The following is a 16,894-nucleotide window of genomic DNA, read 5'->3' on the forward strand; positions in this document are numbered from 1 at the left end:
TGCCCAGCAAAAACAAGGTTTAGTTTTGTTATTTTCTCTAAAAAAAAATTAATATAAAGGCTACAAAAATCCTTTCTGGTATTTCCTTTCATCATTCAAGATCGATTATTAACAATCGATCATAGAATGTCTTTTCAAACGAATATTCTTTACCAATTATTTTAGGTAGATTTTACTAAATGGGATGTGCATTGGCAAACAAAGTCAAGTTTCATGTCATCGTTGATAACAAGATCTAAAATATGACGAACTAAAATATGTCCGATGCATCCTTTCCTGTAGCGAGGTCTATGAAGCAGGCGAGGTGATTCCTCACATATAAGAACCACAATTTTACACAACATAAAGACAAACTAAAGCATAATAAAAAATGAGATAAGATCACCATTCTCGTGAAGTTTTAAAAAACAGAAATAATTTTCGTAATTCGTTTAAAATGATATCAATGATATATAGTATTAGTATCGTTATATAAAGTACAGTATACTATTGTATATTGTATTAACTTTACCATGTGTTAAAGCAACTGGAAAGGCCTTAACACCTGGCTGGCCGACCAGGTTGTATACTGACGCCGTTAGTTAAAAGTGTTGTTTCTGCAAATGATTTGTGTAACTGTGTTGCGAATCATAGGACTCAGTTTGGAGTTAAGAATCACAGGTTTTGTTTTTGTAATTTCAGGTTATTTGAATTAAAGTTTTTGAAGCGATGCGTACGTGTTAACAAACAAAAGCTTTGTAAATTGGTTGTTGCGACAATTACGCTGTTTAAACACTCGTCTGTTGTCCCCGGTTGTGCTCCAGTGACTTGGAATGCAGACCATGTGTCTGACTGCTGACTGTTTAACGGGGGAAATGAACTTTAACACCAATTAAGAAATATTTACAATTAAAATGGCGAATGGATGAGAGGGTCCTGAAATTACTTGGGGTCACTACCTTCAGGTTTTTATAAGACACATCTCCACATTCCAGAACAAGTTAAATAAAAGATTTCGAACATAAAATATTGTGATTATATATTCCTTATTCTTAAATCAAATCGAAAAAGCAGACACACTGGCGTAGCTTGCTCTAGACAATGTGGAGATAAGCCTATTCTCTTTAGTAAACTGGAGACGCAAGTAAGCTCGGCAAATGGCTATAAACAATTCAACCCAAGGTTGCTAAGGCAGAAGGCGACCTCTTGTAGTCTTGAAACAACAATCAAATAGTCATACTGAACATTAACAACAGAGCTTTTAAATATTTATCGATTCTATAACACTTTATTGAAAAAGTCAGTACGAAATCATAAAAAAAATTCCAAAAATCCATACAAAACCATATCATCATTTTTTACAACAACATATTATCGAAAAAAATTATGTACATTTGCACTGTACTTTGAAAATAGTATTTTGGAGGCAATACGAACTGAGAACCTTTCGTCTGTGCCCAACGATGATTTTTCGCAATCGTCCCGCGCCAAACAAGAGTTATCTCATCTTGAGTTATCGTCCTTGAACTTTGATGGCGGAAGAAGTTGTCTGAAGAGGTGAATTTCTTCCCTGTGTTCAAAATCAACTCGCATTAATTGCTACATGTGTCGATATTTTGTTTAAGGAGTTCCGTAAGCCGGTGTTGTAATCAATAATGTAAACATTGAAGGGGTATATCATCGCAAAATTGAGGAAAATAGACGAAAATTCTTTTCTCAGTTGGGGGTCACAAGTGTGTCGAAAATCTGAATTGAGACAAAAGTTTCCATGCTTGGGTCAATCCAGTTCACTAATGCCAACTTTTCTCAAAAGAAGAGTCCAGGTATGATATTGTTGTCAACTCGCAATTACTCTGTGATGTGTATTGCATATTGCAGGAGTCAGACTGCTCGGAAAACGCGCCTAGATTTACGACCAGTTTCGATTGTGAAAGTGTACACACGACCATTTCATAAGTTTTATTAGATTATTTCATTGCTAATGACTAATGAGTGTAAAATAATGATTTGTTTCATTGCTCCCTTTGCATACCTATGTGCCTATGGGCGTTTACCTCTTTTCGAGTCAGGAATATTTCAAAATGAATTGTTTATGCTTTGTTTTATCATGAATTATTCTTATAGCCATCACCACTGGCTTGTCTATATGTTTATTTGTCTAGTGTTGGAGTGGCACATGTAGATTCATCCACAGAGAAACTTTGTGAATAAGCTCAATATACAATCAGCCTCAGAAAATAGTTTCTTTACTTTAAGAATAATGTGAATAAGCTCAATATACAATCAGCCTCAGAAAATAGTTTCTTTACTTTATGAATAATGTAAACCTTAATTCCACTAGTCCTCAGAGTTTTTAGGTAGTCCTGCTTGAACAAGACAAAAATGTTTTAGATCTCCTATGTTTACATTTTCTCTGCGTTTTAAACAGTTCCAATTTGCAGCAAAATGGAAGCATTGACTGAGTTCAGACTTATGATTAGAGCCCCCAAATGCTTCTAGTCAATGAGGACTATGATCAGTGGATTCTTATGAAATTTATGTGTCCTCTTCAATTTAGTTATCTAGACTGGCATAAATGTTGAAGGATAATACATAATATTACTCAGTCTTTTGCATGATCTGTGCCCAATGTGGTATCACTGTATGATTATGAGTGTCGGCACAATGTCAATAATGGAATATATTTAAACCTTCTTTTGTCAGGATTTGTGTTTATGCTGAATGAAATAATCTTGTCCTTGAATGAAAGCTTTAGCCATGATAACTGTTTGTAAGAATGAATTCAACAAATCCTTACGTCTTCTTGGGTTTGATACTTATTTGTCAACTGGTCAACATCACCCTCACATAGACATGCACAGATACCTCAAAATTTCACTTCTAGAGTTCTAGCCCACATTTAATTCTTTCCACTGGTACCGTTGTCAAACACCATTTTAATATTTATGATGCTAGCACTTAGATCTGATTACAATTTCATGTTTCGTGCAGTTAGTTGTATTTTGAATGTAAGGATTTTCCATCATTACAGTCTTCACTATTAGCTTTCAAACCTCTTTACTATCTTAGGACCTGTGAAGATCCAGGTTAGAATTGATCTTCAGCAACCAATGCTTGTCGTAAGTGGTGACTGGGATTGGGTGGTCAGACTCGCTGACTTGATGCATGTCATTGTATCCCAATTGCGTAGATTGATGCTCATGATGTCCGACTGACACATCACTTACCCTGTGACGTAATAAATATTAATGCGCACATTCCAGGAAAACTCGCAATGTTTCGGTAATGTTTGTGAGAGAGGGAAAGTGATTTTAAAGTACAGAATTAAAGAATGACATTATATGATAAAGAGGTTATATGATAAACACTATGTATCAGTGACTTGATTATTTACAGACCGCAGTCATATAGCTGGAATATTGCTGAGTGTGTCATTAATCAGTAAACAAACTATCTTAGGGTTATTGCCATTTTGGACAATTTGGGCACTTGAGCGGATGGCACTTATTTAAAATATGCCCAGTAAAGTTCACACTCAATTATCTGTTGTTTCCTTATGTAATGTAGAAACACTTGTTTGAAACAAAGCATGTAGTCAAGAATTCCTCATCATTACCCTTTTGTCAAAATTTTAAGTTTTAGGGGTCCCTAGTTTCAAATACTCTTGGAACAAACCTCAAGGATCTCTGAACCCCTCTAAGTTTGAACATTGAGAAACTGTAGTACTATGCTCACGTGTCAGATCTATCTTTAATCAGTTTTGATGATGTCCCTTCACCATGTTGAGTGTAATGTATTGATACAAGGCCAAGTGTAACAATATGTATTGATACAAGCCTAAGTATCACAATATGAATTGATACAAGCCTAAGTATCACAATATGTACTGATACAAGGCGAAGTATCACAATATGTATTGATACAAGGCGAAGTATCACAATATGTATTGATACAAGGCGAAGTATCACAATATGTACTGATACAAGCCTTAGTATCACAATATGTACTGATACAAGGCGAAGTATCACAATAAGTATTGATACACGAGGTATGCTTATCATACTTCCAAGCGGCAAGCAGAACATTAGACAAATGGGCAACCATGCCCCTGACAAAACTATATATTGCGATACTTGTTTTGTATCGATAGATATTGTGATACTTGAGGCTTGTCTTTATACATATTGCAGTACTTAGCCTTGTATCGATACATATTGCGAAACTTGAGTTGTGTATCAATACAAATGATAACACTGAAATACTTTTCGATACTCACCCATTTAAGGCGAACATTCTGATGCTAATATCTTTCACAGGAGACTGGAAAGCGTTTTGTTATTGCTATGAGTTGACTGCAAACATATTTACTCTTCATGTACCATCAGTATTATTCTCACTCACAGGGGAATTGTAGGAAAACGCTATGCAGTTTTCAAAGTTTGTCTTCAGTTACTTGTCTAGAGACCTCAGCCAAGTCAAATATATTTCAGTTGCGTAAGCTCAGTCAATACTTTTATAAAGTTGGTTTATGCATCTACCAGCCCGAAAAATATGTAGAGAGAGAAAAAGAGGGAAATTTGAAATGATATTTTTATTTTGCTGCTGCAATCTTCAATATTCACAACACAAATATTTGGCAAACATTATGTTAAGTGACAATAACTCTGGGCCTGACAAACCTGGCTAGTTGAACACTGCAAATATGGCTACATATTCAAATAATCTCTTAAAGATGAGAAAAGTATCTGAAATGGCTTTTTTTTCCTTCTACCTTCCCACCAGCATTTTGTACATAAAAAGTCTAAAACAATAAAAGAAAAAAGGTCTGGTGGCCTTAGCCATGTTAGCTGAGGCTTGAACGATGCACTGCACTACGATCTCGTAATGTACTAGGGTCACATTATGATACACCATCAGAAATGCTGCCTGATATGTTAACAGAAACATTTCTAGGAATCCAAAGGTAGCCCTCCCAGTTGACTTAAGTCAGTTATAAACACAATGTCTTCAGCCCGTACCTGTGGGATGCCAGGTTAGGATAGGTCTCCGCAGCTACCTAGTCATCAGAGGTGAACAAATGGATCGGGTGGCGAGGCTCAATGACCTGGAAAATAATGTGTCATCATATCACGATCATTGTTAACAATATCAATCACTGGATTGTCTGCTCCATATTTGATGAAGTCATGTATTTACAGGCTCCCTTCATATGGTGTAGCACCCATGAAGATCCGAGGTAGAATAGGTCTTCAGCAACCTGTACTTGCTGTAAAAGGCGACTATGCTTGTCGTAAGAGGCGACTAACAGGATTGGGTGGGCAGACTCAGTGACTTGGTTGATGTATGTCATCGTATCCCATTGCGTAGATTGATGCTTATGATGTCAATCACTGGATTGTCTGGTCCAGACTCGATTATTTACAGGCTGCTGTAAAATGCCCCACCACAAACAAACAAACATCATATGCTATGGCTGAAAAATTAGGTTGTGCATCATTCATGCAGCAATCTTCAGCATGTTGACACATCTTGTGCATGTACAAAGAGAATATTACAGTTTGTGTTCATGCCATTTTCCATGTCACCTTTGTCTCGTTTTTTGTTAATGATTTACTATTGTAAAACTCATATTGTGGCATAGAGTATCGCAGTGCACCAAATGTTTGGTGAATTACTAAACTCCTGGGCCCATTTGCACAAAGCGATCTTAGTGCTAAGACTATCGTAAGTCTATGTTAAAGTGTGGGAGTTATGATCATCTTAGCGCTAAGATTGCTTTGTGCAAGTGGGCCCTGGTTTTAGCTCACAATCAGGGTATTCCCATTGGTAATAGTCCATATGTTAGAAAAGCACTGAAGGGTTTTGTTTAGGCCATTGATTAGCCGTTAACTGATGGTGGCTAAGTTTCTCAGCACCTTCCCCATTGTTGTTTGTTAGTTGTTTAACAATGCACTCAGCAATATACCAACTATATGACGGCGGTCTGTAAATAATTGGGTCTGAACCAGACAATCCAGTGATTGACATCATGAGCATCTATCCAAACAACTGGGATACGATGACATGCATCAACCAAGTCAGCGAGCCTGACCACCCAATCCTACTAGTCTCATCTTACAACAGGCATAGTCGCCTTTTACGACAAGCATGGGTTGCTGAAGACCTGTTCTACCCCAGACCTTCCTATTAATCATTACGTTAGGGGTATCATTTAATAGAAATTTTACAAATGACTCAAAACTATCTTGATATATATGAATTATTCTGTATGTGTATAGTTAAAAGTTACCGATTTCTGCCTGCAATTAAATCAACTTTATGCCAAATATGGACCAGGCTTTGCCTTTGAATGTTAAAAATTGAATATTGTGCCTTCTCACTGTCCAACGGGGCGGTCGGGTAGCCTTGTGGTTAAAACATTCTCTCGTCTCCCTGAAGACACAGGTTCGATTCCCGACATGGGTACAATGTGTAAAGCCCGTTTCTGGTGTCCCCCGCCGTGACATTGCTGGAATATTGCTAAACGCGGCGTAAAACCAAACTCACTCACTCACTCAATGTCCATCGGAACCATGGTAATCATGTTAAATGTAAATGTTTCTGTGGCAGCCATTGATTACTTTAGTACCGTTATTCTGAGATTTGTATTTATACAGCATCAATATTAAAAATGTACTGAAGCCTCAATATCACGATGAATGATAACATCCTTAGATTATGTAGATTACATATTGATATACATGATATGTATCAGGCACCCTGATAAAGTAGCAGATTTCTACTTGTCAGAGCGATACTTTTCTCATGCTTAAGAACGTCTGGCTGAATACTGAAGACCTGGTGAACAGGGAGCCCCCTACTGAGATTTGCTGTGTAGAGTTGTGTACACTTAGGCATGCAAGAAACCTGTGACTTATTATGTCCAAGGTTTGTCAGCACCACACCTGTATTCATGGGTTTCACTAAACCCAAAGTGAATAATGTTGTAAAAACTGCATCTTTAGCCTACTTCACACATCAAGCTGACATGCTGCAGAATAACTGAAATACCGTTAAGGTTGCGTATAACCCAACTCATGTTAGGCTAAGCTCTTTCCCTGGAGACTGAGTGTTTGTCACTAACCAGTGCCTACATTTTTAAAAGTATAAAAGTTCTCACTTTGTATGTGTTTCTCTTTTCAGGAGTTCACCAATTTGACAGCAGCCAAAGATGTGATCTGGACCTGCCAGCCTCGTCTATAAAACTGTCACAATGGCTTCCGGTCCCTTCACTGCTGCTGGGCAGCTGGGTAGCAACATGATGTGTATGGGTGTGCCAGCACTCAACTACGCTTACATGAACATGATGAGAAATCCCAATAGTGCTCTTGCCCATTTAGCAGAAAACCAGGTAAATCCAAACCTGGAGACTCAGATCAGGAACCACATTGGTGAGAACTCACTGATCAGCGTCTTGCATACTCCAGATGGAAAGGTGTTCCGGTGTAATTTGTGCGCCAAGTCGTTCTCGATATGGACTGAACTCGAAATACACTTGCGAACTCACGCTGGGGAGGGTGGGGCTACAACTGGTCATGTGACCCAAGTGTTCAATGAGGAAGGGGAGACAACTTTCGGTTGCAATCTCTGTGAGAAGAAGTTCAAAGTGTGGGGTCACTTGCAAGCTCACATTCGCAGTCATACAAATGTCAACAAGGACAAAGGACACATGAACTTGCAGAATCACATCAATATTCAGAATCAGAACCAGAATACCAATCAAAACCCCGAACTTCAAAACCTCGAGCATAGGGACAATGGTCAGAAGTCTCAGAATGAACCAAAAATGAATGCTAACCTAGGTAACCTCTCTAACGGTGAAAACATTTTGCAAAAATTGTCAATTTTCATGTGTAATGTGTGTACGAAAACATTCAAAACACGAGAACAGTTGCAGGAACATGGAAAGCAGCACAATCACAACCTGGATGGTCGAAAGGAAGGCACCTGTATGAACGTAGGAACTGATCCAATGGATATCTCTTTTGACTGTAATCTTTGTGCCAGAACTTTTTCTGCTCGTGAGTTGTTTCAAGACCACATGAAGAGTCATGTGAATGACCGTGCTGCCCTCTACATGATGTACACACCAGACAAGGAATGCCCCTACAAATGTAATTTCTGTGGGGAGACATTTAAGGTGATGATGAACCTCCAAAACCATATCAAAACGCACATGCTTAACACCAACATGAACACAACGAAGATCAAGACGGAGAAGCAGTTTAAATGCACAGAATGCAAGAAGTCGTACGACGTCTGGGGCCACCTTCAGGCCCACATGAAGAAACACACTGGCGAGAGCAAAAGTGCTGCTCAGCTGGTTGAAGGTCAGATTCCCTTCAAGTGTGAAGTTTGTGAGAAAATCTTTTCTGCCAAAGCTCACTTGATGGGGCACATGAAAAGTCACGGAGATCCGGCTGTTTGTGACATTTGTGGGAAGGAATTCATGTCCCAGAATCATCTACAGCGACACAGGATTATCCACACAGGGGAACGGCCCCATAAGTGTGACATCTGTGGAATGAAATTCATTCGCAAGGAACACCTGAAGAGACATGTGATGACGCACTTGGCAGACAAGTCGGTCATGTGCGGATGTGACATGTGTGGCAAGTTTTTCAGCCGACCTGAGCATTTGCGTCGTCACTATCGCATGCACACTGGGGAACGGCCTTTCAAATGTGACCTTTGTGAGAAAGAATACTCTCGTAAGGATCGCCTCCAACACCACATGAGAAGCCATGAGAAGGAAGTCCGGGATGTGCTGATGAACAGTGCATTCAATATGAATGAGATGGTGGGCCAGACTATGAAACGGTCGTCGTCGGGCGGAGAAGGACAAACAAGCTCCAACTCCAGCATCTCCAGTCAGTCCTCCAATGGTGATGTCAACCAACAACAACAGCAACAACAACAACAGCAACAACAACAGCAACAACAACAGCAACAGCAACAACAACAGCAACAACAACAGCAACAACCTTCCAATCAGTCCTACCCTCAAGTCTCTAGTGCTCAGCAGTTCTCTCACTCCCCGGACATGAGCATGAGTCAAGCTTCCTTGTCATCCAACAACCAGAATCATAATCACAATAACGGCAACAACGGCGAAGCTCCAACCCATGCAGAGCTTGCGGCTGCTTGCAGCAGCCCTGCACTTGCCCAGGCGCCAATCATCACTGCGGAACAAGCTGTTCGGCTGTCACAGAGCATCAATGTGCCCAACTGCAGTCAGGCCCAGATGATGAATAACGCCATCAAGGTCCCATTAGTGTGCTCTTCCCCGGCAACGATCATTGCCCCAGCAATCGCTCTGCAGACCATTGGTCAAGGCCTGCACATGCCTGGTCAGAACATAGGACTTGCTGGTCTTCAGGACCGTCAGCACATGATGCATGGACACTCAATGGACGGGAGCTTAGGTCCAGGTCAGATGTTGAATATGCTGAGGCAGACTCATACGCCTGTTAGCCACTATGGGAACTCTTGTTAAGGAGACCTGTGTTGTTTAGTTAGTGGTGCACATACATCCCCTTGTGGTGCACATGCATCTTCTAGTGGTGCAATGCATCCCCTAGATTCCCAGTAGACTTTAGTAGACCAACATCCGTGGGGGGCAGTGTTAATAGTGACTTGAGACAGTCTAGGCTGGAAGGCATGATCCTTAGTAGATGGCTACCAGAGTCACTGTGAGCCATGCTGAACAGCTTGGCATTGATCATGTTTATGTCGCCAATGACATACAATATGGAGGTGTGAATTGTCATATCTTGTATTAAGCATGTGTGCATTTTTGTTGTCATGGTAACAGTCTCCACATAGTGCTAGATTTTGTTTTGATGATTCAGCAAAGTATCATGGAACTTGTTTCGGTAATTGGCCATGGTTTTGTTTGAATATTTTCGAAGTATTAGGTCTACAGATATCCTGAACTCCAACAATATAAATACGAGACCAAGGAGAGGGTGCCATGTACACCCCAGTTTAGCATTTGAAAATAATATTCTATTTCTGAACTTTTCTGTACTCACTCCCAAGTAGATGCAACAGTTCAGATGGAACCATGGGTAGTGGATGCATGTTACATGTTGGGGCAGGAGTGATCAACTTGTCTCAGTCGCCGGCAGAGGACTGGAACGTGGGATGGCATCTTGTTAAATGTTTTAATATCATGTTTTTTTCTGAAGCTGCTTAAGGCTGTGTAGAGTGGTGTAGGAAATGTCCTATCAGAAATATGCATAGTTTAAATCTGCTTATAAGGTTTATGTGCCAAATGATTTAGTTTTAATCTTCAACTTGCCTGAAAAACTGATGGCGTTGTTTGTAGCCGACAGTGATGCTGGTTGGGCAAGTCTTGTTGTTCTAATAGTGTTCATTTCTTAATATTTGATTTTGCAGATTTTATTAAATTGTTCTGAGCATTGACATGATATATGAGATGAGGTGTCTTCTTAAAAACATAAACATACATAGCAGCACATTTTGCAGTTAGTAATGATATTGGGCCCTTGAGAATTTTCTATGGAAATGTACTTGACACATCAACACATTCAATTATTTTCTTACTTCATGAACCTAAAGATAATAATAGGTTTATTTGATAATGTTGTTGACGACAAGAATTCAAGAAAAGTCATATTTTATTTTGTACATATAAGACCACAGAAAGAAGCTGAGATAAATTTTAAAGCAATGTTTTTCGTTTATGGATCTGTCAACACCAAATTTCACAGCTGTTGGAAACAAATATAAATAATGTAGAGCTGAGTACACTTACTTTCAATTAAGGGTAAGTAGGTTGTTTTTTTCAAAAACAAGTCCCTGCAACTATGTTGAAGAACCAGTGTACATGGTGTAAAGTTAGAGTGGAAAATATTTTATGTAAACTACTATTTTTTTACACTCAGTACCACTGAAAAAGGTCAGGGTCGGCACAAAGAATTAGAGTTGGTTGGGTAATCGCAACCACATCCCTTTATCTAAGGCTATAATGAAGCACATTTTTGCAGTGTTGAAACTTAAAAATGGGTCAATATCGGAAGGGAAATAGCCTGTTTCTTTAATTTTTGTTCTGATTTTTCCTGATCACAAGGCATGTTTAAGAAGACATTTATTTAGTGAAAATAATTTTAAAGTTAATTTTTTAGCAAAGCTATCTAAAAAACAAGTATGGTAATTCTGTACCAACCCTAATAACCATGAAGATTTTAGTGCTTGCACATCCTGCATTTTGAAATCCATTTCTGTATTTTCATTGAAGTAATATGAGCCATGGATTTATATAAGGTACTTTTAGTGTGTCAGTACTTACGTTTAAATGTTGCTGAAGATCAATCATATGTCTATACTAACAATCAAAATAGTTGTGTGAATAGAGACACTTTTCTGCAATATGTTTTGTTTGCCAGTAACTGACTTTATGGTGTGTTAAGTGTTCAGTTGTATGTTTGTTAATATACATTATTCTTTAGCATTTAATTTTTTCGTACACATACCATGTATTTTATGTTGCATGCCCATTTCATAATGTACACTGACCGATCACTCAGCATCACTTGTTAATATCGAAGTCACATTTGCCGACGGGCATGGTTGTGAACCAGCTATAATTATTAGTTAGATTTTTCGTTGTACTTTGTTCTTTTTATCTGTCCGAAAATATTTACTTGATTTTATTTTGTATTTTACAAAACCAAACCAGGGTTTTGAATGATGTACATTTACATAAACACGTCTTATTTCATCATGTATGGACCTTGTTCTGTTTAACTCAAAACTTTATTTGTGTGCACTTTGAAATGAAAACCTATGTCCATCCACTTTTCTTCAGTGCTTTGACTTTCATACCAAAATGTTTAATGATGTGTTTTAGTGGCGTATAAGCAAGGAGTTACCTCCCTTGGACCAGTAACCAACTATCTAGGGCATTTTGAATAGCTTAAAATTGATTGTTTTCTTCTAAATGCTTCGTATATGATAGGATTCCAATATGTGGGCATTATGAGTTCTTTTTTGGTTTATGCTAGGATTATGATATTCTGTATGCATTCTGAAATTCCTAATAAGTTTATGCTTCTGACTTGTATTAAGTTGAAGCTATGAAGGATGTGTTTATTTAAAGTGGATTAGAATTTGAATTTTGACACCAGTAAACTGATTAACCTATGGCATATTAGTGACACTGGTAGATTATTGCTGTTTGGAAGTAAAAGTCCGGAATTATTGGAGTTCTTACATGATGGTAAAACTTAGATGTTATTCACCTGAATTCTTGCAGTCATTACTTTGATACTTCTGACAAATAACACAGACATGAAATGGACACAAATATAACATTTGTAGGTTCATTTTGATCAGCCTTGAAGAGATTTAAAGGTAATTGGTTCTGTCTAAAAATATCCTGATATTTATGAAGTCTCTTTCTGCTTGAATGTTTTTGTGTAAAAAGATATTTTTCTGAAAGTTTGCATGTACTTATTTGCTTAGCCGTAGCCTATAGAAGTAGATATGCATGAATATTGGTAGTATATGTATTAGCCATTGTCCATGTATTTTGAACATATTTATTTTGAATCTGTTTCAGCTGGTTCACAAGGATCTTTCATATTTCCCCTGTTTATGATAGAGAGGTTGTTCGTGTGAATATTATGACAACTTGTTTGAGATCCCAGTTCGTTTCCCCTGTGTTCAGAATTTCAGCAATGTTGCTATGTCCTGGTGAGATGCTGTTTTCATGCATTCTATCATTCATGGAAAGTGCTGCAGACATAAGTGTTTGTTGCACAGGTCTGTGTTCTATGAACATGTTATCATCCACTGTCTAACTTGTTCTATTTATATTTGTATGAACCGAGGGAACATTTCAAGTAGCACTAAAGTTGAGCAGTCATAAACTATCAACATTTTAAGTGATCAAATTATGATTATAATTAATGCCACAAATTAATTATTGTTTCATCCAAATTATCAAAAATGTGAGGCAGGAGACATTTTAGTGTTGTTATTTTTTTTAATTGTTTTTATGAACTCTTTGAGGTTTCTCTGTCTAATTTTTTGATGGATGTGAGCAACATAAAACATGAATGTGTGCTAAAACTGTTTAACTGTACATCTCGGATAGTATTGAAGGAAGCTAACAGTAATTCTGCATATGCAGGTACTAAAGGATAATGAGATTTTGTGAGGAGGGAATGAAGTTTTTATCGCATAAGTTATATTTGACCATTGTTTATTATTCTGTCAAAGTAAAATATTTATTCTCCCCGTGATTTTCAGAGCGAGCAGGTTCCAACACCTACTTGTGTTGAAAAGAAGGATGTCCATGACTCGAACTGCCCTGTATTGATGACTTTGCAATGGATCATAGCTATTAAATATACTGAAAATTTAGATTTAAATTTGTTCATATTGTCTAATGTTCACACAAATGGCACGTGATAATGCTGAAATGTTACAAAGGATGGTGGAAACCAAACTTCTGGCTGGGCATGGTGAGCATGAACTGTGTACTGTTATGTAACTGTAAGAGGTACATGTGTATGGTTGTGTTGACTCCTATGACATCTGGAAACTGGACAGTGAGGTGACTTAAATCAAATAGAAGCCAAGGTAGCAGAGCTTCTGCACATAGACAACCACAGGTTATCTGCCACCAATATCACAAACCTTTGTTAACAAGAGACAGTTTAGCTTGATGTAAATTTTGCAATCCTTTTTTTTACTTTGGCACAAAAAGTTATTTACCTGAAAGAAATATTATTCTATTTATTAATGTGTTGGTTTTATTTGCCTTCTGAAAGTATGAGAGTAAACGATGATTGTTTTGGTTGATGATAGGTTAAGACAACTTTAACTAAGAATACATTTGTGGTGCAAGTTTATGGCTTGTGTTGAACATGCATATATGTACAGGTGCTATACAGAATCTGTTTTATACTGTTGTAGAAAAATATTTTTGTTTAAGTCAGATGTTTTCAAAGAGTATTAATCCTGTTATATCCAGTTCTGATTGAGTCAGTAACAAATGAGTTTTTTACGATGAAAGTCTCTGGTTTAGAAAGACAAATATATCTTAACACAATTCTTACCTGTTTAAGGTTTTATTGATATTGACCAGTTGGTGAACACCAGTATCTGGGCACTGTGGCTTTCAGCGGGTGGATCTGGAACAGCTGAAGCTGTAGAGTAAGGCTACTTTTATTTTTTCATAAGTATCTTTTAAGTACTGTGTATTCAGTTTCCGGCCAGGTAATACATTTTTACTTGTAAGTTTTAATTTCTGTTTGTTTGTACAATTTATTTTATAATGACCACATAAGTATCATAGATTTGGATATTTATTTTGCCAAATGTTAACATTTGAACTGATTTTATATCAATCATTTAAGATTAGATTTTTGATCTAGTGTTCTTTTGCTATGTCTTAGCAGAGAGTTATTTTATGTTTTTCTGTCATGATAGGTATAAAGGTAGCTGAACCTATTCTTTGTCATAACATGAAATCTTCAAATATTTTATTGAAAATTGTATAAAGTTGTCAGGAATTGCGATGAAAGAATAATCAGTTTATTGTGGCATAACTGTAGAAATAGATCTGAGCTGATTATCAGTGATCATCGCAAAGCCATGTTTCTGTGAACAAGTCTTACTTGAGACATAGCTCACTGCCATGACGTATTGCTTTATAGATGTATAATTCAGCTGAGTCAGCTCACTGGCCAGAAGCTTTTATATGTGTGCACCATGGGCAGGTCCCTCCTCCAGCCCTGTGTGTTGTAATTAGTGCCATGTTGGAACCTCAGACATTATCCCTGTGAAATTAAGGTATTCATAAACTAGAATGCATCATAAACGATGTGGGGTTTAAGACATAAATGAAACTTGTCAGTTCAAATTAACAGGAACTTAGTCCCCCTTTAGGGATTTAAACAGATGAAAAGAAAATAGCTTATTTACATAAATTATTTTGAATTTGAAATTTGTCAGTGAATTAAATTTATTTAACAACATGTGTATGAACATTTTTACTTATTTTAAGTAAACATCTGAGCAGGATGTAACATGTCAAATATAAGGAAAAACGATTAAGTTGAAAGTGGAAGTGTTAAAAGTGCAATAAATCGTCTATTTTAAGAAGGTTAGTCTTGAATTTTATCAATGTATTTTGGTATATCCACTACATTCTGTAAGTTTACTTGTAAATAACTGTTCAAAGTCAATATTAGCATGCCTGTCTTGTGTTTACCTGTTGATATATTGTAATAATCCATATATTATTTAGTTGCCGAAACTGCGGTCCACAAAAAACATTGCTTGTTCAACAGCCAAGTGAAACACTGAAAGTCATAATTTGCAAGAATAATATCCAAGTGTGTAGTTGTGTGGGTTGACAACGGTCAGATGGATACAGTTACTTCCTGTATCAGAGTTCTAGTATTACTGAATCTCATGGACATTCACTGTCATGTTTATTGAACTGCAACACGCTTGTACTGGCTGTAGCACTGTATTCCCTTATCTCCATTGCTGTTGTTTCATTGTGTTCATTAATTAAACTACTTAATCACTGTAATATGTTTTCCTGTCTATAATTTCTAATTGAATTTGGTTTAGACTCTTATAGGGTTTTGTTCAATTCATATGGCCAGTCTAACTGTCTTTTTTACACTTTTGTTTTCAAGTGAGGATATGCTTGAGACATAACTGCATTTGCTTTATCAAGAGATTTTTCTCAGTTCAAAGAAATTGAAATTATATATTAATGCTAATATTAATTATACTACTCATCATTTGCTAAGGACCACACTCTTGACTAAAATGACTATTTTGGCCCTTAAATGCTGAGTAGTATATTTTGGTGCACATTAGGATCTGTTGTAAGAATATATTTGTGCTAATGCTTGCATGTACAGGAAACAAGGTTTTTGTGTGTATGCTTTCAATCTGTGTGTGAAACAAAGTTACAACACTCATACATAGCATTAAAATTCAAAGATCCTTATATCTTAATTGTTTTGTTTCACTTAAAATTTTGCTTCACACAATGGCCAATTTGGTAAACTGTCAAACCAATCAATCTCAGCTGTCCCTCTCATCCCAGAGCATTTAACAGTAGATGTACATGTACATACTATTTTTGTAGTCATGCCATTTTCTGTTGAAAAAGGCTGAGGAGTGTCCATCAGTATTTATCATGTTCATATCATGTATATTTCCCATAAAGATTGTATTACAAAGTGTTTTGATGGTGTAAACTGACAACATTTTCGTGTCAATTGTAATACTTAGACAAAACTAACAAGCATGACCACGGACAAATATGTAATATAAACCATGTTTCTATACACTAGGTGTTTTGGTTCTGTTAGGAGAGTATCCGCTGTGTGTGCAGGTCATCAGTCTGATGTAACAAACATGATCATGATAAACAGACAGATCCGTATGTAATAAACATTTTGATGTACATGAGATGTACTTGTGTTTATTCTTGTGATCATTGGTCCAGATGGCCTGTTAAAGCATCACATCACTGAAGCATCATACTTATCTATATGGAGTTGCCTCCCTTAGGGAGGTCAGGATCTTATAATCCTGTATTTCATTCCCTGATTCACCCTCACTATGACCATTGGTTTGTCAGTGTCATACAGGTGTTGGAGGGTTTCACCAAATTATGGCACCTCTAAAATCTGCTCTTTCCAGTTTATACTGACCTAGTAATATTTGAATAACCTTGAAAGTACTTGGGTCAACTCTATTGACACCATCTCATACGCCCGCCATGTCTTATTCTCCCTGCAGTGTTTTATTTAAGAAATAAGCGAGTGGGAGTTGTTTATCGTACAATAATACACTGCATGGAGAATACACCAGG

General features: G+C 37.2%; 1 protein-coding gene across 2 annotated transcripts; it reads left to right on the forward strand.

Annotated features, from left to right (window-relative positions):
* Nucleotides 1–1,496: 1,496 nt before the first annotated feature.
* Nucleotides 1,497–16,483, forward strand: LOC124112558 (zinc finger protein 564-like). Of its 2 annotated transcripts, none has more exons than XM_046472709.2 (2): nt 1,497–1,536; nt 7,162–16,483. In XM_046472709.2, exon 2 carries the CDS (start codon nt 7,232–7,234, stop codon nt 9,512–9,514), a length of 2,283 nt encoding a protein of 760 aa, XP_046328665.2. In that variant the 5' UTR covers nt 1,497–1,536; nt 7,162–7,231; the 3' UTR covers nt 9,515–16,483. The 2 variants fall into 2 exon arrangements, with proteins under 2 accessions (XP_046328665.2, XP_046328666.2); XM_046472710.2 differs by lacking the exon at nt 1,497–1,536 and adding an exon at nt 1,543–1,802.
* The last annotated feature ends 411 nt before the right edge of the window (nt 16,484–16,894 follow it).

The sequence above is a fragment of the Haliotis rufescens genome, unplaced genomic scaffold, assembly GCF_023055435.1.
Source record: "Haliotis rufescens isolate VD_foot unplaced genomic scaffold, xgHalRufe1.0.p SCAF_1, whole genome shotgun sequence".
Lineage (NCBI taxonomy): Eukaryota > Metazoa > Mollusca > Gastropoda > Lepetellida > Haliotidae > Haliotis > Haliotis rufescens.

Coding starts and splice junctions, on each gene's coding strand:
- LOC124112558 (XM_046472709.2), top strand. CDS start 7,232: ATGGCTTCCGGTCCCTTCACTGCTGCTGGGCAGCTGGGTAGCAACATG.